Source organism: Lactuca virosa, chromosome 8, assembly GCF_052849685.1.
Source record: "Lactuca virosa cultivar CGN04683 chromosome 8, Lactuca_virosa_CGN04683_v6, whole genome shotgun sequence".
Classification (NCBI taxonomy): domain Eukaryota; kingdom Viridiplantae; phylum Streptophyta; class Magnoliopsida; order Asterales; family Asteraceae; genus Lactuca; species Lactuca virosa.
In genome coordinates this window covers 195,104,378-195,124,915 of record NC_136433.1, presented here as the reverse complement: position 1 = coordinate 195,124,915, position 20,538 = coordinate 195,104,378, and the positions used below count along the sequence as shown (strand labels likewise).

The 20,538-nt window shown below is 33.7% G+C and overlaps 2 protein-coding genes and 1 long non-coding RNA gene across 7 annotated transcripts; 1 reads left to right on the top strand and 2 right to left on the bottom strand.

Annotated features, from left to right (window-relative positions):
* Positions 1 to 1,516: 1,516 nt before the first annotated feature.
* On the bottom strand, positions 1,517 to 4,250 carry LOC145134277 (mediator of RNA polymerase II transcription subunit 19a-like). 5 transcript variants are annotated; one of them, XM_079069148.1, is made up of 8 exons: positions 3,990 to 4,249; positions 3,756 to 3,892; positions 2,914 to 2,959; positions 2,532 to 2,830; positions 2,287 to 2,463; positions 2,137 to 2,196; positions 1,895 to 2,036; positions 1,517 to 1,788 (listed from the first exon to the last, which is right to left on the bottom strand). In XM_079069148.1, the coding sequence occupies exons 3-7, from the start codon at positions 2,942 to 2,944 to the stop codon at positions 1,983 to 1,985; spliced, it is 621 nt and encodes a 206-aa protein (XP_078925274.1). In that variant the 5' UTR covers positions 2,945 to 2,959; positions 3,756 to 3,892; positions 3,990 to 4,249; the 3' UTR covers positions 1,517 to 1,788; positions 1,895 to 1,982. The 5 variants fall into 5 exon arrangements, with proteins under 5 accessions (XP_078925274.1, XP_078925275.1, XP_078925273.1 ...); XM_079069149.1 differs by having other exon boundaries at positions 3,756 to 3,887; XM_079069147.1 differs by having other exon boundaries at positions 3,756 to 3,876.
* Positions 4,251 to 7,225: 2,975 nt separating this feature from the next.
* LOC145132913 (uncharacterized) lies at positions 7,226 to 8,839 on the top strand. The gene is made up of 3 exons (XR_013718295.1): positions 7,226 to 7,429; positions 8,263 to 8,481; positions 8,556 to 8,839. It is a non-coding gene; the product is annotated as an uncharacterized LOC145132913 (long non-coding RNA).
* Positions 8,840 to 14,402: 5,563 nt separating this feature from the next.
* On the bottom strand, positions 14,403 to 17,067 carry LOC145132530 (large ribosomal subunit protein uL18z-like). Its single transcript, XM_079067341.1, has 9 exons — positions 16,947 to 17,067; positions 16,051 to 16,120; positions 15,857 to 15,948; positions 15,614 to 15,740; positions 15,457 to 15,536; positions 15,246 to 15,362; positions 15,023 to 15,157; positions 14,731 to 14,900; positions 14,403 to 14,634 (listed from the first exon to the last, which is right to left on the bottom strand). The coding sequence occupies exons 1-9, from the start codon at positions 16,947 to 16,949 to the stop codon at positions 14,511 to 14,513; spliced, it is 918 nt and encodes a 305-aa protein (XP_078923467.1). The 5' UTR covers positions 16,950 to 17,067; the 3' UTR covers positions 14,403 to 14,510.
* Positions 17,068 to 20,538: the final 3,471 nt, after the last annotated feature.

Below are 20,538 nucleotides of genomic sequence, written 5' to 3'. Positions count from 1 at the left end.
AGAGGTCTGAAGATGTTTTTTACAAAAGACAAACAGCACCTTAATATCTATCATGTATCCCCTTGCTTTCGACGGGAGAGACACACACACATTCGGGGTGTTTTCTTGGTCTTCAAGCGATCGAGTTCAACCATTGGAGAAGGGTTCCAAGTTATTTTCGTTGAATGTTTCTTTAGGATGTGAACTAATAGAGAAACTCCAGTTTGGGTTTTCAATTTCATCCAAAAACATCATAAGATAATTGATTCAATGTACACAATTTGCAAACCTTCTTGTAAATTATTTTTGTTGCAAGTATCCATTGAACGTAGATCATTGGTTGCATATGATGGTCGACTTTTATAATGCCTCTATTGCTTTTTTATTGTTTTGAAAGTCATCATGATCCAACAGGAATTAACATAGTACATGAGATATGTAGACAAAGAGGGTCATCAGCATTATCAAGAAGTTGTCGGTAATACTTTTTGATGTCTAAGTTATGACAAATGAGATAATATATTCTGAGAATAACAATAAGAGAGTATAAGCAATACGTAAATATAGTGTTAGTTGCTCTTGGTTTATATACGAGATGAACATAAGGAGTGGTGATGGTGGACGTATCTTACATAATATTGTTTACATCAAGCTACTAAGTACAAAATGAGTTTAGTGTTTAACATAGATGATCTTTGAGGGATCGTTTGGTACTTTATTTATATAGGGTATTGTTCTAGTAAATCGGCAAATTTGAATCAGTATGATCGCACTCGGCGATCCAGATCCGGAAGGTGGGGTACCTACATACATACATAGTACATACATATATCAAGCACATAATATTTTTTTATCGTTTCCAATTCTCTAAAATAAATCCAATTAACAAGTTCAAAAAATGATATGAAGCAAGTGCTACATCGCCTCACAATGTGTAGGATATTGTAATTGTTTTGTCGGCACCTCCTAAAAGATTACAAGGCACCACAAAGGCCCAAACACCACCATGTCGAAAAAGTGAAACTCAACACACTTTGGAGGAAAAGAAAAAAAAGAGACTACAGGAAGCTCGTGTGTGCAACGTGGTCCATATGGTCGCACATCCACACCGCATGTGTTTTGGCATCCCGACATTGTTTTATGATATCGCCTATCACTTGCTTCTTTGCACAAAAAGAGATTCCTTATCCTTTCCAAATCCCATTTGTTTTACAACACAGCACATAATAACCCATATTTGTCCTAACACTACGAAATCTACAGGTTAATATCTACCTGATTTATTGATTTTATATGTCACATGATATCTATCAAAAGTCATATCATTAAAAAAAAAAACGAAAGTAAAAAAGAAGCAAATATCAAAACGAAGTGTTCTAAATTTTAATTTCACACCACCTAGGCTCATAAGTTTTACAAGAAAATCCTCAATCACTATTTCTTTTCCCTTCATAGCAACTAGAATTTACAAAAAAATTAAACAATCTCTACAGATAAAAGAATACATAAACAACATATCCTTAAAGCTTCTAGAAGATGAAAAAAAAAAGTTCACAAAATTGATATAATGATACACTCACATTTTGTTTTATGTTGACCAAACCACCCAAAGTCTACGTGTACATTTCTAAAACCAAAATAAAAGATCAAAGTTTTGAATATATGAAACTAAATCCCATCTCTATGATACAAACAAGTTTTTTTTTTTTCTGTTTTTTTTTCCATTAATTTTGTACCTCCAATTAAATCTAGTTCAAAGGTGAATTCACCTTCTTCATAATCATCTCTTTAGTTAGTCCCCCAACTCCTCTGCAAAAAATACAAAATTAATTTAGTTCAAAGGTGATTATAGCATTGTATTTGTAGGTTGATTATAGATATTGATAAAAGCAAAAATGAAAGATGAAAAAAGGACCTGAATTAATTTTGACTTGCAGTAAGTAAAGGACCTCTGTGAATATTCCATTTGCAACATCATTTGTGGACAAATAATAATGCCACATTCAACCTGCTACCTTTATTGCACCCATTTCATCCATCTTTGAGCTGCTCTTATGCTGCAAAATTAAATATATAAAACACTATTCTATATCTATATTTGATATTATGATCTAATAATCTACTCAAAGCATTTTAAGTACATCCAATCCAAGTTACCTTACTTTTCTTGTGTCTATGAATGTCATTGATATCTTCATCTCCATCATGCTTCCTTTTCTGAAACCATTTCACAACACCACCATTACTAAACCCTAAACCCTAAATCAAAAAGCTATACAAGATTAGTACTTAGTAGCATTAGCTAACCTTTTCATGATGACTACTTTTATCCTTCTTTTTTTCCTTATCTTTACTTCGATCTTTATGGCGATGTTTATGTTTCTTATGTTCTTTATCTTTATCCTTGTGTTTCTTATGCTTCTTTTCCTTCTCCTTCGATTCACTTCTAGATTTTCCTGCTACAGTAGGAGTCCCTTTCTCTGACTACAATGCAGATTAGTAAACAAGGGCAGTTTCGGTATTTTTGTTTTGAAATTTTGGAAAATGCTTACAGATGGAAGGTCAACAGGAGAAGAAGTCTCGCGCAACTGAAAGGCTTCTCTTAAGGTGTCAAGGTCAAAGGGCTGTATGCGTGTATTTGTCTCTCTTGATGTATTATTATTATTGTTCTGAATGAGTTGATCTAATTGCATCCCTTCACCTTTCCTAATTTCTGAGTCTCCAACAACATTATGAAGGTAATGTGTGTCTGAAATTGATAAAGGAAGTGGCTTTTTGCAGAAGAACTCATGGTGAGGTAACAATTTATAGTAGCTTATAAGATCAACAGCACCCGTAAGTTCCCTTGGCCCTAATATAAAGCAGACAGTTAGTTTCTTGATATATCATAATGAGATAAAATAAAAAACAGAAAATCTAGGAAAAAAAACTCACCTTTCCCAAACTTCTTGCTTTCAGGATCCATTTATACCATCATCACCTAAGAAGGATGATTAATTTTCTTCAATCAGAAATACCATCATAACATAATCTGAAACCTAATGGTGACTGTATATATTATTAAGAAGGATGATTAATTTCCTATCTCTTCTCAAGAAAGAAGTGGGCTATTTATTTGCAAAAATGGGCTTAATTTCTTTCACATGTGGCAATTTTGCAAGGATCATGTACAGAGAGAGATATACTGTTTTGAAAAGCAAAAAGGTTTCAAGAAAAAAACTGAAAGACTCCTAAATACATGTTATTGTACACCAAAAGACTCGAGGAGTGGAATAGGCATCAGATGTGCATGAAGAAAAGATCAACAATCTTGAAATCAGAAAAAGGATGCAATCAATACATGTAAGTGTGATCATAGAGAATGAAGATTGTAACCTAGACCACACTGTAAGTTAACGGGACTGTTTCATCGAGGCACAAGATTGAATCTAGAAGCAAAAGTCAATCTAATCATGTCAAGAACCAAAATTTACAGAAAAAATCATTTTTCAAGTCTGGTAAAACCCTAAGTCTCCTTTGTATGTAGAAATAGTATACATAAACACTATATATGTAACAAAATTAGTACTCTTTATGGATTTAGATCTTCAAGTAGAGGGGCAACATATCAGAAAATAGAAACCTAATAAGTCAAATGTTTATTCTTACTCTAGGTATAGGTATAGTATATGTAAATAACTAAATATGTACTTCTTGAATGCATTCAACCCAAATAGAAGCGATTCCGTAAAAAGTCTTACTCCAATCAACTTAACCCTAATTACACACTAAATTACCTTATTTTGCGAATTACATCCAGCGTCAAGAAACCACACCGCCTAATTTCAACCCTAAATTCCGCACTTGGCTGCACTGAATTGCTAATATCCAACTGTTTTTCCTTAGTTTAGCGCAAGACTGAAATCGATCTTTTCTATAAGCATATTAATGTTTAACAAATAAAACTAAAAAGTAAATAGCAATGGTTTCTCTTCAAAGTGTTGGAAAATCTCGTAAGGCGAAGAACTTACCTTGCTTAATACAGAAGAGATCCGTAGAGCTCAAATTGGACCAATTCGCATCCAATTCCTCCCACAATTAGGCAAAATCGAGTGAATAACTACCGAAATAGTTAAGCAAATAGGTAATTTTTAGTCTTTGTCTTCGTCGTCGTTTTCCCCTTTAACTGAAATAAACCCTAATACCTGTAAAAGAGACTCTCAAGTGTTGAAAATTATTGCCTTCGCTTCGCGCATCTACTAACGAGAATGGACCTGTGTGTGTTATTACAGCAACTAAGTATATATATAAAATGTTATGGACATTATTGCCCTTGATCCATTTCCATTTTCTACTCTCTCTTTTCCATCAATCGAATTTGGAAGGGGTTTTTAGGTAATTTAGAAGTTACAACAAAAATGGAGTTCAATTAAATAAATAATTAAAAGATCGGGTCTAATTTTATCGAATTATCTATAGTTTTATTGTTCGGTGTTTAATATGACAAACAAATATAATCATAAATCATAGTTACGACTTATGACACATTCTTGGTTTTGATTTTAATCTAATCAATAACCATAATCATAATAGCTAATAAATGGTTATGTACCATATATTATGTCGTTATCAAATGAAACTTTAATATATGTAGAGCTAACCAATCACATACAATTTTAAAATTATATGATATATGTAAAGTATGACAAATGGTGTTATACTAATAGTGATAATATGCGATAAAAGTTGGTCTTGTGTTACAAATTCTTTATGGGATCAACATTTTATACCGATTAGTAGTGATAAATGTTTTTTGTATGTCTCTATCTATAAAGTTATATTTATTTTTTTATAGTTGGATGATATTTGTGTGGTATGTTGCTTTTTGCTACCTAATGTAATTTTTTAGAAATTTAAGGGTATAAATATAAAGTATTAAACATCATAGAAAATATCGAGTATACTTATGGTGATTATCATGTGGTGTTTGTGAGAAGTTTTTTTGGATGGTCGTAATTTGACTACTAGTGACATTTTAACTAGATGTGACAATTATGTTCCTATCAAGTTGAATATTCTGCTTTTGAATATTCTGTTTTAGAGAGTTGTTGATTGGATTCTGACTCATGTTCCTATCAAGTTGAATATTCTGCTTTTGAATATTCTGTTTTAGAGAGTTGTTGATTGGATTCTGACTCATGTCAATCTTCTGGATAAAAATATTTGTTTTGATTTATTGTTTTATCCTTGTTGTGAGCATGATAAGAAAAACAAGAATCATTTGCTCATTACTAGTTCCTCGATCACAGGCATTTGGAAGCTTATCGGGAGGTGGTGGGACATTTGGTTCATGCTTTGATCAAGTTGGTGGATAATGCGCCCCTTGATGTGGATCAAATGAAATATTTCGATGCGGTGATTATTATTATCTTTTTGGTTGCTTAAGAGTTTCGGAATAATTTTATTTTGGAGTTGTAAAGTCTAAAAAATCTTTGGTTTTTGACAATATTGTTTTGTACTATTTCTGTTGGATTAGCAATAGACATAAAAGTGTAATCCTAATTGGGTTGGGTGGTTTCACAATCTTTCTTTTGCTACTTTGAGCCACTTTTTTTTAGCTCCTTGCTAACAGTTTTAATATAATCATTTCGTTCTAAAAAAAACTAGCATAAGGTTAATGGGTTAGGGTAGGCCATTGCCCCAACCAACTTTTAACATACTTAATGTGACCCTTTCTTTACCAGGGTAATGCTGAATGTCCCTTTTGCATTTTATTTGAATACAGTTAATATTGAATAATTAATGGATTATATTTGCTTATCAAACTTATAAGACTCTAATATGTAGAGATTATACATACCGGAAAATATGATGATATAATCGAAAATATGTTGTTATAATTGAAGGTATGATACATAATAAAAAGCTATCAAGTGATGAAGCTAACCGACTATCGTCTTGAACTTGAGTGTGATGTCCCGATTAACATTACAATACCTAAAAGGTAAAATGTGAAATTTGTTATTTGGAAGCAAAAAGTTTCTAACACAAGTAATTTAGGAAAAGAACTCTAAGACTTTCGAGGATTCAACACTAGTCTACTTTGGTTTTTACCAAAGCAAGTTCACGACTATTCGCCAAAAGTATATGCATATCAACTTAAGTCTACATGCTTGGTTGTGAATTCCATGATATCGTGTGAGCATTTGATATGTAAATCCAAGTTATCTTTATGATTATGAGTTGTAAATTGTCAAAATACCATAATATGCATGTGTGTCATGGAGACGAAATCTTTTGGGTGTCATAACGACTATTGGTATGCAAGCATCACATGTTGGCTCTTTAGGTAAGGTTTGGTGGGCACCTCTCCATAGGTGACTCAAGTTCAAGTCATAGGGGTTTCAAATATGGATAACCAGAAGTTTGTGTTGTGACACAGGTTCTAAAAATGGTTGCTTAACACATCGTCTATAGCAAGCCTCCTCCCCATATTCTCATAAATCAGAGAAGTTGTAGTGGATGATAACAACCCATTTTTAGCGACTATCATTAGGCCCAACACCAAAATAATTGATTCGAATAAAAAGTTGTTTAGAATTAGGAGTTGCTAGCACGTATTTGTGTGGCATGTTCATTTTGATGGTCTTTCTACATTGGACAATCGTGATGGGAAAGGAATGGAACAAAACGTCAGTCACACTATTTTGGCTTTTGTTTTTAACGTTATATTTACCTATAAATAATAACAACTTATATACCCATTTTACCCATTCTATTTATCACATATATTGATTTTCAAACGACACTATTAACACTTCATATTATGAAATTGATCAAAATAAAATCTCCATTTGAAGATCACAATATTATTTTGTAAGACCAATTGAAATTGAGGATATGTGATCTCAACCACGATATTTAAGATCACAGTTTTTTTCAAAAACATCAATAATACACTATAGTTTGAAAAGTAATTTTTTTATAAGAAAAACAATTAAAACATGAACAAAAATAACCTGAACATAATTTTATCCAAAATTATCCACCCTTACTAAATATTAGGGGTAGACCACAGTGGACTTTTGTCTTGGGTCTGCCACTGCTAAATAAGTAAATATACTGATATTCTCATTTTACATGATGAATGGTTATTTATTTTCATTAGTTAGTTTCTCAAGGGACTAAACGTGTATATTGTAACAGTTCAGGGACTAAACGCGTATATGTAAAAGTTTAGAGACTTACTTGTCATTAAGTATCTTTGATCAGTTGACAACCAGAAAGATACATTTCACATTTCACGGGGAAGAGACTTCCGAAAGGTGAGTAGCCTGGCCCTTGGACAACGTTAACACCACAGGGGAATCTCTTTTCCCTTAATCAGACGAAATCTCCATTGCAATCAAAAACAATAAAACCCCTATTCTCTGATCCCATTTTTCGTCTTCAATCGTCACGTTATCATAGGGTGAGCCTTTCTTTCTCTCTCTGACTGGTTTGAGTATATTGTAGGTCTGTATACTTGTATTTTAATCTTGTTTTGATATTTTATGATAAGGGTTTTTGGGGGTTTTGATGATATTGCGTTGGGTATTTTGAATATTGGAGATTACACGTTTCTTGCACTTGAATATGATCGGTTTAAGCTTCATAAGAAACGATCGCGAGACATTACGCTAATGCGATTGAAACTGTTTTTGATAATATCAAAGGAGTTATAGATTGAAAGTGGGTGCTCTCTGGGAATCGAAGTAATTACTTTGTACAAAAATTAGGTGGTGTTTGGACTTTGGATGTGCATTTTCAAAATTGGTTATTCAATGAATCATGTTTAAATAATTAGTCAATCAGAATCTGAGTCGATTAACATGTTAAACACTCCAAACTGAAGTTTCTTTAATCAAATCCAAACACCCCGTTAAATCAACTAATTTTTTGTTATACTTTGATAAGTGTTTGATTAGGTTTTTTTATGTGACTGCAATTGGGTATTTTTCAGAATGAGAAGTTTCTTGAATAAAACTTTACTTTAAATGAAGTTTTTTGAGGGATCAAAGTTTCTTTTCCTTCAAGAAATCCGTATAAAAGAGTGTTGAGTGATGTTTAATCTTCTTTATGATCAATGAATCTTGTAGCATTCTTGTCATCTTTTTTTTTTCTTTTGTGCTAAATGCAAGATATAGCAATGTACCTTCCAAATTCTTATATCATAGCAATGTACATTACTATTTCTTGTATTTAGCCATTTTCTTTTCAAATTTTATCAAATAAATCTTAGAAAAGTGTTTATTATTGATTTAGGTTTGGTGTTATGCTTTAACCTCTTTATATGGCCTACCCTGGTGTCCTAAAATCAATTTATGCGGTTGTTGTTTGGATTGCTTCATATGCTCTTGTTGCAATTATTGGATTATTTCAAGTCTCGACTTTTATTGGTTCATCTATTTTCAATCGATAAAGTACTTTGAAGGGGTAAAAGGGGCAAAATGGCAATAAAAAGATCAAGGAATAATGAAAAAGGTGATCTTTTATCTTTATGAAACATTTTCCTTGTGATCTTTTTGTGATTTTGAGTGAATTTGATTGTGTATCAGGTGGATCTATATGTCATGATTTTGCACAAATGGACATTGAAGAGCAAAGATTTAGACCAAAAGGATTTGTTGAGAGAGTTTTTTGTTCTTTTGGTATGAGTTTTGGTGTGTGAGAGATGTGTCGTATGTGGGATTCACTTTCTTTCAAGGATCTTTTGAGGGATTTATTCATTGAGTTTTGATTTGGTTCAAGTGGTTTTAAAAACCTAGTCGTTGTTGGCTTGAACAAAGTGTTTTGTCGAGACATAATATATATAATAAAAGATGATGTTCTTGACAGTTTCTATTTGTGCGTTGTAGTTTTTAGAAGGCATTGACTATGATTTGAAAACCTAGGGTCTGTAAGATTTCATGATTGGATGGAATTGACCAAGTAATGTAATAGATTTCATGATCCTATTGTCATGTTTGGTTCCATTGATGATGCAATTGATTAAGATGGTTACGTTGACTTTACATTTAGTAGTTTTTTTTGTTCATAAAAAGGTCAAACATGTATCAGTTCTTATATGTCATCGACTACTTCTCACATTTTTGTAAACTTGTGGCATAAAAGATTTGATCATTTACCATTGAATAAACTTAAAACTCTTCCGTTGGTTCCTTAAACCGATAAACTTATGGTGTAAGAGGTAGCTACTCATGTTGCAATCATGTTTTCCATGAAAGAACTAAAACACAATGGAATAGATTGCCATTTCACTCGTGAAAATCTTGAAGATGGAACAATCTCAACTCCTCATATTAGAACCAGAAGTCCACTAGTTGATGTTTTTTACCAAAGTGTTACCTAGTTCTCGGATTTTTAATATATGTACAAGTTGGGCACTATTAACATTTTTAGTGTTAAAATGTATATATTATATTTAGGTTAATGACTTATAAGAGTCATAAACTTTTACTCGTGTATACATTTAGTTACTTATGGTTTTTTTATACATATGAGCATGAAACTTATTTATCATGTTCACAAATATCATTATCACCGGCTAGTGTAAGTTTAATCGGTTTCCAATTCCCTGCAGCTTCGGCGAGACTACTCTAATCATCTTCTCCCACCAAACATGATTTTTCTGACGATTTGAGTTCTAACACACATTTTCCAAATTTCTTTTTTCTCTCTCCTATGAAACAAACCCAGAAATTGGGGGTTAGATTCAAAGATGAAACACACATGAACACAAAAGTTTTTGTTTTAAAGAATCCATAAATTTGGGTTTCTTATTCTTGTTTCTAGAACTCATAACACACATACACATACACACGAGTTTAAGTTCATTGCAAACACATCTCTTTGTGTCTTGTTCTCATTTCTATGAGCACACACATATGAATACACAAACAGGTTTTTTGTTCTTGTTCATCGAGTTTGTTTTGTGTTTGTGTGTGCGCTCTAATTTCTATTTAGGGTTTTTCGGTGTGTGTGAATTTCGATTTTGGTGGGTTTGTGTTCGTTAAATCTGGATTCCATCATAAATTTGTGTGCTGGAAACAATTTAGGGTTTTTCAAACGTTCATTAGAGTTGGAATTCATATATGAAAGTCGTGTTGTGTTCTTGAAGCTTGATGAATCGAAAACCACACAAATGAAGATCTTGAGTTATTGAAGGTCGATGAAGGTATAGGGTTTGTTCATCAGAATTGAAAACAATGTTTTTGAGTGTTTTGACCGGAGAACATGATCCGAAAATTCTATGTTTGGCCAAATATCTACACTAACCGGTCATATGGGTGTTTTTGAACATGGTAAACAAGATTAATGGTCATTCGCATACTAAATATGTAGAGTTGGAGTAAAGTTTAAATTGTTAACCCTTATTTATTTAGCTAGGTGTAACACTTGAATCCTAGTAACTTTCTTCTTTTCCCTTAGTGTTGCTTATATTGCATTATTGGTCCTTGAGTTGTACGCGGGGCATACCACATGGTACACTTAGCGTACAAGCTGTAAAGCGAGTACGTGGGGCATACCACATGGTACGCTTAGCATACTCATGCAAGACGGGATCGGGACTCCAGGCACGTACGCTGGGCGTACAGCCTTATACGTCGGGCGTACGTGCGAGATGTTGAAACCCTGATTTAGGGTGTTGTACCCTATATAAAAGCCTTAAGTCCTCATGGTTGGCCTCCTTACCAGCCTTCATTGCCACTCAAACCTAAAATCGACCATTAAGTCTCTTGGTGGTGTTCTTGAGCTAGTAAGAAGTTCTTGGTGCTCATTTTTGGTCTTTGTGAAGGAAGTGGAGAATCTTGAAGTTGTTTGCTTGGTGGAAAGGCCTTGGATCCATAATCATCTTCTTTTGTGCAAGCCTTCTAAGGTATCAAGTTTGAACCTTGACTTGTAGATGTTTAGATCTCTTCATTTTGTGCTTTGTTATGCTTTTGGTCCCTTTTTGGGTTGATAAGAGAGTGAAATCGTTTTAAGGGCTTATTATTTCGGATCTGAGTTTGTATGGGACTCTTTGAGCATAAAGGTGCAATCTTTATGAGTATGTGATCACATGCATGCATTAAGTCACTTATTAAGTCCGTTTTAAGCTTAAGAGCTTCATTTAGACATGCATGAACGTAAAGTTGCCAACTTTACGTGGTTTTCCAGCTCAAGGAAGTCAGATCTATGTTTTGGGGCTATGTCTTAAATGATTAAGGACTGAAATGAAGTTTTTGGCTGAATGGGTGAGTACGTTGGGCGTACAAGCAGGTACGCTTAACGTAGAAGCCCTCAAGCGAGTACGTTGCGCGTACGTGTTGAGTACGCCCCGCGTACGTGTCAGGTGGGCTTTGTATATTTGGGCTTCGGATTTGGACTTGTCTTTGGGCTCTGTGGCTTGTGGCCTTGTTGGACCACCTGAAAATAAGAGTTTGGAGTGGGGAAAAATTAGTGGGCCTTAGGGTAAGGCCCATGTAAGGATTTGGCCCCAATTTGGAAAATTGGGCCATAATTGGGCCTTGGTTGATTATTGGGCTTTTGGGCCTTTTAGGTTGTGAGTTTGGCCCTTAGTCTTGGACCAAACTAGGTTAGGGATAAATATGTCTTTTTACCCCAAGTATGGATTTATGGTTATGGTTTGGAACCTAAATGCTAATTGGGTGTGTCTTGGCATTGTTTAGCTCGGAGATTCACTAGAGCAGCAGCCATGGATTTTGCAATGAGATTCAACAGTCGATGTGAGTTTCCTCACCATGTTTAACGGGTCGAAGGCACCAATGCCGACCCATGATCTGTTCTGTTAGATTACTCGTTGTCTTTGTGACACTATTATGTATATGTGCTTGTGTGTTACTGGGCGGGGCCCGCTGATTATCCTGCATGCTATTATCTGTTATTAGATAAGAACTGTATGTGGGTGGGGCCCGTTATGCGAGTTAGGGCGGGCCCCATTATACTCATTGGGCGGGGCCAGTTGCGAGTTAGGGCGGGGCCCGTTATACTCTTTGGGCGGGGTCCGTTATGTGTTTATGTTTGGTATGTGGTATCTTGGGGAACTCACTAAGCTTTGTGCTTATGGTTTTCAGTTGATGTTTCAGGTACTTCCGGTTCCAAGGAGAAGAGCTCGGGATGATTGCATCGCACACACCACATGGTTTCCGCTTTAGAGATATTACTCTGATTGATGTGATGTTTAATACACTTATTTTCTTTTGAGTTGTATGAATAATGTTTTGACATACTGTTTTATTAAATAAAAATGGAATTTTTTTATCATATTTTTGAGACGTTACACTAGGGCTCTATTTGTTCATGGGCTTTATTACATTTAGTGTTTTAGTCCATAAATACTTGTATTCATACTAAATATGTAGAGATGAAGTAAAGTTTAAATTATTAACCCTTATTTATTTAGCTAAGGCTTTGTTTGTTCATGGGCTTTATTACATTTAGTGTATTAGTCCATAAATACTTGTATTCATACTAAATAAATATGTACAGATGGAGTAAAGTTTAAATTGTTAACCCTTATTTATTTAGCTAAGGCCCTGTTTGTTCATGGGCTTTATTACATTTAGTGTATTAGTTCATAAATACTTGTATTCATACTAAATAAATATGTACAGATGGAGTAAAGTTTAAATTGTTAACCCTTGTTTATTTAGCGAAGACCCTTTTTGTTCACGGGCTTTATTACATTTAGTGTTTTAGTCCTTATTTATTTAGCTAAGGCCCTGTTTGTTCATGGGCTTTATTACATTTAGTGTTTTAGTCCATAAATCATAAAATAGTTGGTAGCGGGTAGCTTCAAGCTGGTAGCGTTTTGTTTAAAGTGAACGCTAGAAGCTCGTTGTGCCAAACGAGACTTTCTGTTTGAAACGTAGCGTTGCTACAAGCTAAAAGCTCTTAAATGCTCCCAAACACAGAACACGCTCTTAGTGTTTTAGTTCATAACAACATATGTATTACATTCAGTTCAAAAAGGACAAGTCTTTTTTTTCCAATCTATCCATTTGCACCTATAAGTAATAGACATCTCAACACACTTAGGTGTTGTTTGTTTTTTATAAAAAAAAACTCTTCAAAACTCTTATTGCTGCGCGGCGCAGCACACGCGCAGCACTTTTTGTCCCGCAGCAGTTTGTTTTTCGGAAGTCTTCGGGGCTTAAAACCTCTGCCTGTGTGCTTCTTGGGGAAGCACTTGTTGTACCTCTTCCCACTCCTTCAAACCTAAACCTAAAAAGAATTCAACCCAAAAAAAACACGCCGCATCGTTCGTAAACATCTTCTGCCCAACGAAGCTCCATCGACGTCCCTCCAAGATCGCAGCCCCACCACCTCTTGTCGCCACACCTCGTCGTCACCCCACCTGATCGCCGACGACTTCCACTGCAGAATATCTTCCTTCTTCGTCGGCCTCGTCCTATCACAGGTATGTTTTTTTTTTTATTGATTTTGGAAATTGGCAATTGATTTCGTGTGTAATCAAAAATTGATTTCGTTTGTATCTCTTTTAGTCCATAAAAGATCAGATTAGGTGAATTGCATGTGAATTCAGTTGAATTCGTTTTTTTTTTTTTTCATTATGGAAATTGGCAATAGAAATCGTTTGTAATCATAATTGGTGCTGATTTTCTTTTTTGTTGCATATATGTTGTTGAATTGTTGATGTTGTTATATGTTTTTTCTTGTTTTTTTTCTTTGTTGAAGATGATGTTGTTGATGCATTCATGTTGCTGAATTGTTATTGTTGTATGTTGTTTGTTTTTCTGAATTGTTATTGTTGTTGTATGTTGTTTGTTTTTCAAGTATAATAGTGATAGTTTATTGCTTAAAAGTCACAAATATATGATGAAATATCATAAATTTTGCTTAAATATTTGTTGAATATGCTAAAATCTTTGCTGAAATCATAACTTATATGTTTTTTTTTATTCATGATGCATTCTTGTTGAGATGACATCAATTTAAGTTATTATTATGTTGAAATATCATTAAGTTATTATTCTGTGTTTAAAAACCATTTTCGATTTATTAAATTAGTTTATTTTAGTTTTTTAATGTCTGCAGATGTTAACAAAAACAAACACGCTTCTTATTACAGTCTGCAGCTGTTTGGTCCACCTCTTCTGCTGCAGAGATTTGCAGAAGTGGTCCGCAGACTTTATGAATTTTTTCTTTAGAAAAACCAACTTAGTTTTCTTTAACTTTATAAAAATATTATATAAGCTTGCTAAAGTTGGTAGCTGAAAAACAATTCATCAGAAAAATACCTTAAAAATTACTCGGTATTTAATACTTTGTCAGAACTATGATTTTTATATAAGTTGCAACCAATAATTAACTTGAAAACCCAAAAGGCAAGTAGATTGTAAGGATTTAGCAGTAAAAAACTAATATACTTTAGAAACTCATTTAAAACCAAAAATACGATAATCATTATCATATAAAAGTCAACCAAAAGTACTACCCTCTCCTTTCCAAAAATTATAATTTTAAAACCAAACATATCATTATCATCTTCACTCATCATCTTCCTCATCATCATCATCATCATCATTTGCTCCAGCAGCAGCATTCAAAGCATTCAATCTCTCAATAAGCTTTTGCTTCCTCTCATTATATGTCAACTTCTTCAAGTTATACCTAAAAAAACAATAAACATAAAAACATATACAAACCTTTCTTGTTCTTAAATAATTTCAACCATAAGTATCAGTATCAATATCAGTTTACACATACCTCTTGTGCTCCTTAGGAGGTTGCTTTTGAATCTTCTTTGGTGTGGGGTCCGCACGAATAGCTGCATGCACTTTCTTGTATATCTCTTCAATGTTATCCGGATCAATTCCAGCTTTAATGTAATCAGAAAAGTGAGTCTGATACTTCTCTGGCTCATCCTCCATTAAAGTCTACAAAAAACCCCAACATACTTTCACTTTCACTTTCACTTTCACTTTCACTTTCAAAGAAAAATACAAGTAAGATGCTAAATACAATAAATAAACAAATAATATGAAATTACAATACTGACCCTCATGTAGGAAGCAACATGTCCCCCGTAGATGTACTTGCGATGAACATCAGCATCAAGTTGCTTACCATCTTTGTTAAATCCAGCAAACCTCTTTTCACTGTGAGGAATATCAAGTCCACCATCCAAAGCTCCCTGATTGATTTATCACCAAAATAAAATAAAGTCAAACCATGACAAAATTACGGTCAAAACCCTTTATTGTAATGGTGTAATATAATACCTTAAGGGCACCAAACACACGGTTTCCAGTGGTGGTTCTGAGAAGACCAACATCCAAAAGTGCCCTGAAAGGCCTCCTGCTTTCTGCTGGCTCAACAGAGTAATCCTCACCAGTTGCCTGAAAAACATAATGGGGGCATATTGGTCTTTTTTGTATTTATTCCTTTATATTAATGGAAAAAAAAAACTGGGGTTTTAATTTTTAAATGTACCTCAACATTTCCCTCATACTCCTCATCCATTTCAAGCTTTTTCAAGACACGGCGAGCCAATAAAAGTCCAGTGCAGTAGGCTATGTTTGAGAAGAGTTTTAAGTTTCAAATCTTTTTATAAATGTGAAATAAAATAAGACACAAAAATACAAAATACCTGCAGCATAATTTGTGAGCCCTACTTTGAGACCATAGTGAGGTAGCTCATGAGCATATGCTGATGCAAGAATCATATCACCAGCAATGCTTGCAGATATAACTTGTGCAATTATATCTTTGTTGGTCTAATAGCAATCATTAAGGGACACTTTTTAATGTATACAATAGGGAAAATGATAAAAGCATATATAAAAGCCAATAGAGAAATGATAGAAAAAAAAGGGGTAAATGGAAAGGATACGAATCGCACAACATAACGATATTTTGGTGTGTTGTACTTGTTTTTGTCTTGATTAATAAGACGGATTCTTGCACGATAATCAGTCTTACCCTCTGCATTAAGAAACAAGAAGCATGAGGATTACTGATGTAATTAGAAAGAAAAACAATGGGTTACCAAATACAATGTATAAAAGATAATAAAGATATACATACGTCTCCTTCTCTTAAACTTGACCTGAAACCGTTTGAAGTAGGATCGTGACTTTTGTGATTTGACAAAAACCTTCAGAAATAAAACAATCATCAGCAAACAGCATAAACCAGAAAAGAGTTAACAAATTGAACTTCAAAATTGGTGATCTTAAGAAATTTCTACTAATCAAGAACTTCAAATAGATTAACAGAAATCCCAAGTGCAGAATTCAAACCAGATTTGTAAAACATGGTAGAGTTGCATTATTGGTGACTGAATATTTTGCATTCGACTATACATTAAATTGGACAAAGATCTGGTGAACTATTTTGATCAATGGCGACTTTAACAAGGATTGACATAGTGGGCATGTAGTAATCCATATTGAAATCACTTCCTCAAATTACAAAGAAATGTAGTATGAAAGCTGGGGATACACAAAAAATAATGCAATTCTTATGGTTCATAAGGAGTACGATTCACCCAAAATAAAGGATGTAGATCCAAACGAGCAGAGTACCTAAACCCAGAAAGTACTATCGCATGATTTATGGTAAAAAAAAATCCACTTTGTATCAATTTGCAACTCTCGAATGAGCAGAAATAGGATCGAAGAGTAGCTAATCAGCAAAATAACTCAATGTGGTATGGTGCAACTGTGTATAGTCACTTGAGCTTCGACGGCGCAAATTGAAATAAAGAAAACCACACATTTCATTGAAGATTGATTATACACACAATTGACTTGATCATTTACATTGGAATGTAATCGAAAATTCAACAAAAAACATATAGCAATTTGCGCTGTTTTAACATGCGATTCCCCTAAACAGAACAATCTCGTTTCTTTTTCACTGTGTATATAATGGATAAATCGAATTGACAAAATTTACAGAAATAGGTTGGAGATCGTTACCATGATTGCCTCCGGGGAGAAACTGTTGGGGAGGAAAGAGAGGTTACAGCGGCAACGAGTGAAGATTGAATATGAAGGCGTTCAAATACCAAAAACCCTAAAAGAAAGTGTAGATCGACGGCTAGGATTGTTTATTGTTTCACCTATCGTCTTAGGGTTTTCTATTCCGAATAAAGTTTCATATCTAGACCCCGTAAAGTGTTATTATGTGTCAAATACAGCCCCTGGCAAATTTAATGTTATAAACTCCGATATAACTCATAAGTGATTTTTCAAATATAATGATTTTACTATGATATATTAGGCGAACCCTATACATGTTGTGCATAAATTTAATTACATAGATATTATATTAAAATTATATGTCATTTGAAATAAATTATGGTCATTTGGTTATTAGGTTGTTGTATTAGACACTATAGTTTGATATATTTTGAATGACTTTTACAAAAATTATGTTCGTGATTTGGATATAACATAATATCTTATGATGTTTTGCTGAATGATATTATCTTGGATTGAGCAGTTGGTAATTGGAATCACGTTTATTATAGTTCAAGTTTTTGGCTCGGTTTTTTCTTTTTCATTAGTTTTAGAATATGAATTTTTTTATAGTTAAAATATGTCACTATCTTTAGCTAGATTGAGAATATGATTTTTTATACTTAATTAAAATACATCACCATCTTTGTATTCAATAATAAAACTGACAAAAATCGTTGGTTAATAAGTATTTTTATAAGGTTCAACATAAATATATACTAATGTAAGGTGAATTGTATTTATGTTTTAAATTAATATTACAACTCTTCAAATTTCAAACAATGATTATTTAGCATTAAACTACTAAATATAATTTACGAATACTTATTGGATACTTATGAGTTTTAATAAAATATAAGTTTAATTGTTAAATGGTCTTTAGTCAATTAAATAGATAATACTATCATTTAGGCCCCATTTGATATTCGTCTGAACGAGTTGGGTCAGACCTTTTTGGCTAGCTCGGTCAGCTAACGGTGTTTGATAAACATATATTACGCGTCTGACTCGGAAATAAACATTTGATTGGGAAATAACTTGGAAGTTGATTGACTGAGAAAGGGAAAAAAATTCTAATTGTACCCATTGCCCTAACGTATCTTCCAGCGCCTCCTTTATTCTCCTCTTCCAGCGGTTGTTTTCTTTCTCCCATAACCAGCAACCATCGTTGACTCATCCTTCATCTTCCAGCCACCGATCGAAGCTTCTTCTTCATCTAATCAGATACGTTCTACTGTTAAATTCCGATTTTATGTCTAAAGTTTCGATTTTTTCCATTCTTTCTCTAAAAGTTTCGATTTTTTGCTTTTGAATGTTTAATGTTCAATTTATTTTGTTGTTAAATTCATACATACCTGAATTCTATACCTTTGTGATGATAAAGTTATTCATTTGCTGGTGATTTTTGCTCATACACACATACGTACATACATATCAGGTGTTAATGGAGATGAAGGCTATGATTTTGGTGGCTGATATAGATATGATGGTGGAATAGTGAAGGTAAGGGGTTCTACGGATGGATAAGAATGGTAAAGGGTGGTTGTAGAGGTGGTGGGAATGGATAAGGGTGGTTGTAGAGGTGGTTGTCAAGGCGGGTGAAGGAGATGAAGGGTGAGAGATGGTGATGTGATGATCGATCATGGTTGCTCTTGTTAAAGTCTTCTTTTATTTCCAAGGTATCATCAAGTATGTGATGTTATCAACGACCTTTTTTTTTTTTGAATTCTCATGCAAAATTTCTAGTTCAGATATTATATCATATGTTGGATTTGTTACCCTATTTTGAATCATTCCAATTAATATGAAATTACTTTAGTATTACTTGAACGATTAATTTATGTCAGATAATAGTTTGTGTATCTATGTTGCTTAAATAAGTGTTGTTGTGGCTGCATATCATTCACTACACTGGTGCTGTGGATAATGATTAATGATATTATCTTGAGTTGATTTCCGTTTTCCTATAGTTATCTCACTAATGTGTGGAATGTTGGAAACAAGATAGTCTTTGTTGGAAATGATGTTTTTGAACAATTTGTTTTGTATATTATGCAAATCGAAGAATCTCTTTTGTTTTTGGGTCAAATATTCATATGTAGTATGTGACCAATTGTGGCAAGGTAAAATGGTCATTTTTTATTAGTCAACACATTTAGTCAGATGTACAATCAAACAACATGGTTTGTTACTCACTCAGGATTTCTTACCCGGACAGACCTTTCCCAATCAGCACTTTCCCAATCAGGAACTATCAAATGGGACCTTAATCTTTAGATAAAAAAAACTATATAAAAACCTCAAAACTTATATTAGGGAATTTAATTATAAATGTCAAATTTTTTTGTGTGTATGTTATGCGTGTCAAACCCAACAAATAAAGGGGTATGATATACTCCAAAAGAACACTACTATATTGCACTAAAAGGTAGTACAAGGCAAGCAGGGTCGATCCACAGAGACACGGGACAATCGGTCTATACATCTCTACGCAATGTACTTTAGTTACCAACAGTAAACATGGGGTTTTGAATGCAATGATTATAACAAATAATTAAAGACACAAGTAATCGACTAAATGAGTGAAATAAATTCAGAAATTATAAGGACTCCAACTCTATGTATGACAACTTAGCAATTCGATTCAAAGATGACTAAATACTTGCTCTATTCTATCTAAGTTGGTACTTGAGAGTGTTAACAAGCTCTAACACTTCCCATTCACCACATTAATTAACCAAAACAAGCTCTTTGATTAACCCTAACCTTACTAACATAATCTAAACAAGCTCTTAAAATTAGATTAAAAGATTGCATTGAGGTTTATGTGAATGTTCCCAACAACACTCAATACTTCTCACAAGCTTGGGAGTGTAAGAGTGTGTGAATAAGATTTACACTAAATTCATTCAATGGAAATCAGTTTAGTGCTTGTTACTTGGTCCAATTCACAAAACAATTACGGATTTTGTGATTAGATAACTTGAATGATCTAACTCTAGTTCAAATGGCCAATTAGAATCAAACATTTGATTAAAGCAAAATCAAATTCACTAGATAGAAATTAAAAAGCAAACATCAAGTCATATGATTGAAATCACAACTCAAGAAGTCAAAACATAAAGTTGGAGAAACTAGGGTTCTAGCCACACATGACTAGAACAAAACACAAATCTAGAAATTGAAGTTAAAGTCTTACAAATTGAAATCCAAACTAAATCCAAGTGTTTCCAAGTATTAATTGCCTTCCAAATCTTCCAGAAAATCACCCCCAGAACTCCTAAAATTGACTTTACTTCTAATGGAACCGGTTACCTATTTTTAGAAAGAAGAAAAATTGTTTTTAACTCACGACCACGTTTACACGGCCCGTGTAAATACAAAAGTACACTGCGTAATTTGGTCAGGCCTTCAAAGTACAATGCTCAAGAGTCTTCGTTTACACGGCGCGTGTAAACACAAGGTTTCCATTTACACGGCCGTGTAAATCTCTGAAAAGCCAAAATCTTTAATTCTTTGATATCTTCCTCCTCGGTGCTCCGCAAGTCCC

Excerpts from the sequence above, each read along its gene's own strand:
- LOC145134277 (XM_079069148.1), bottom strand. The coding sequence starts at position 2,944 with ATGGATCCTGAAAGCAAGAAGTTTGGGAAAG. Across the intron at positions 2,464-2,531 it reads CTCCTGTTGACCTTCCATCT|TCAGAGAAAGGGACTCCTAC; the intron begins GTAAGCATTTTC and ends TCTGCATTGTAG. Across the intron at positions 2,037-2,136 it reads ATAGACACAAGAAAAGTAAG|CATAAGAGCAGCTCAAAGAT; the intron begins GTAACTTGGATT and ends TTAATTTTGCAG.
- LOC145132530 (XM_079067341.1), bottom strand. Across the intron at positions 15,949-16,050 it reads CAAGTTTAAGAGAAGGAGAC|AGGGTAAGACTGATTATCGT; the intron begins GTATGTATATCT and ends TTCTTAATGCAG. Across the intron at positions 14,635-14,730 it reads CCTCCTAAGGAGCACAAGAG|GTATAACTTGAAGAAGTTGA; the intron begins GTATGTGTAAAC and ends TTGTTTTTTTAG.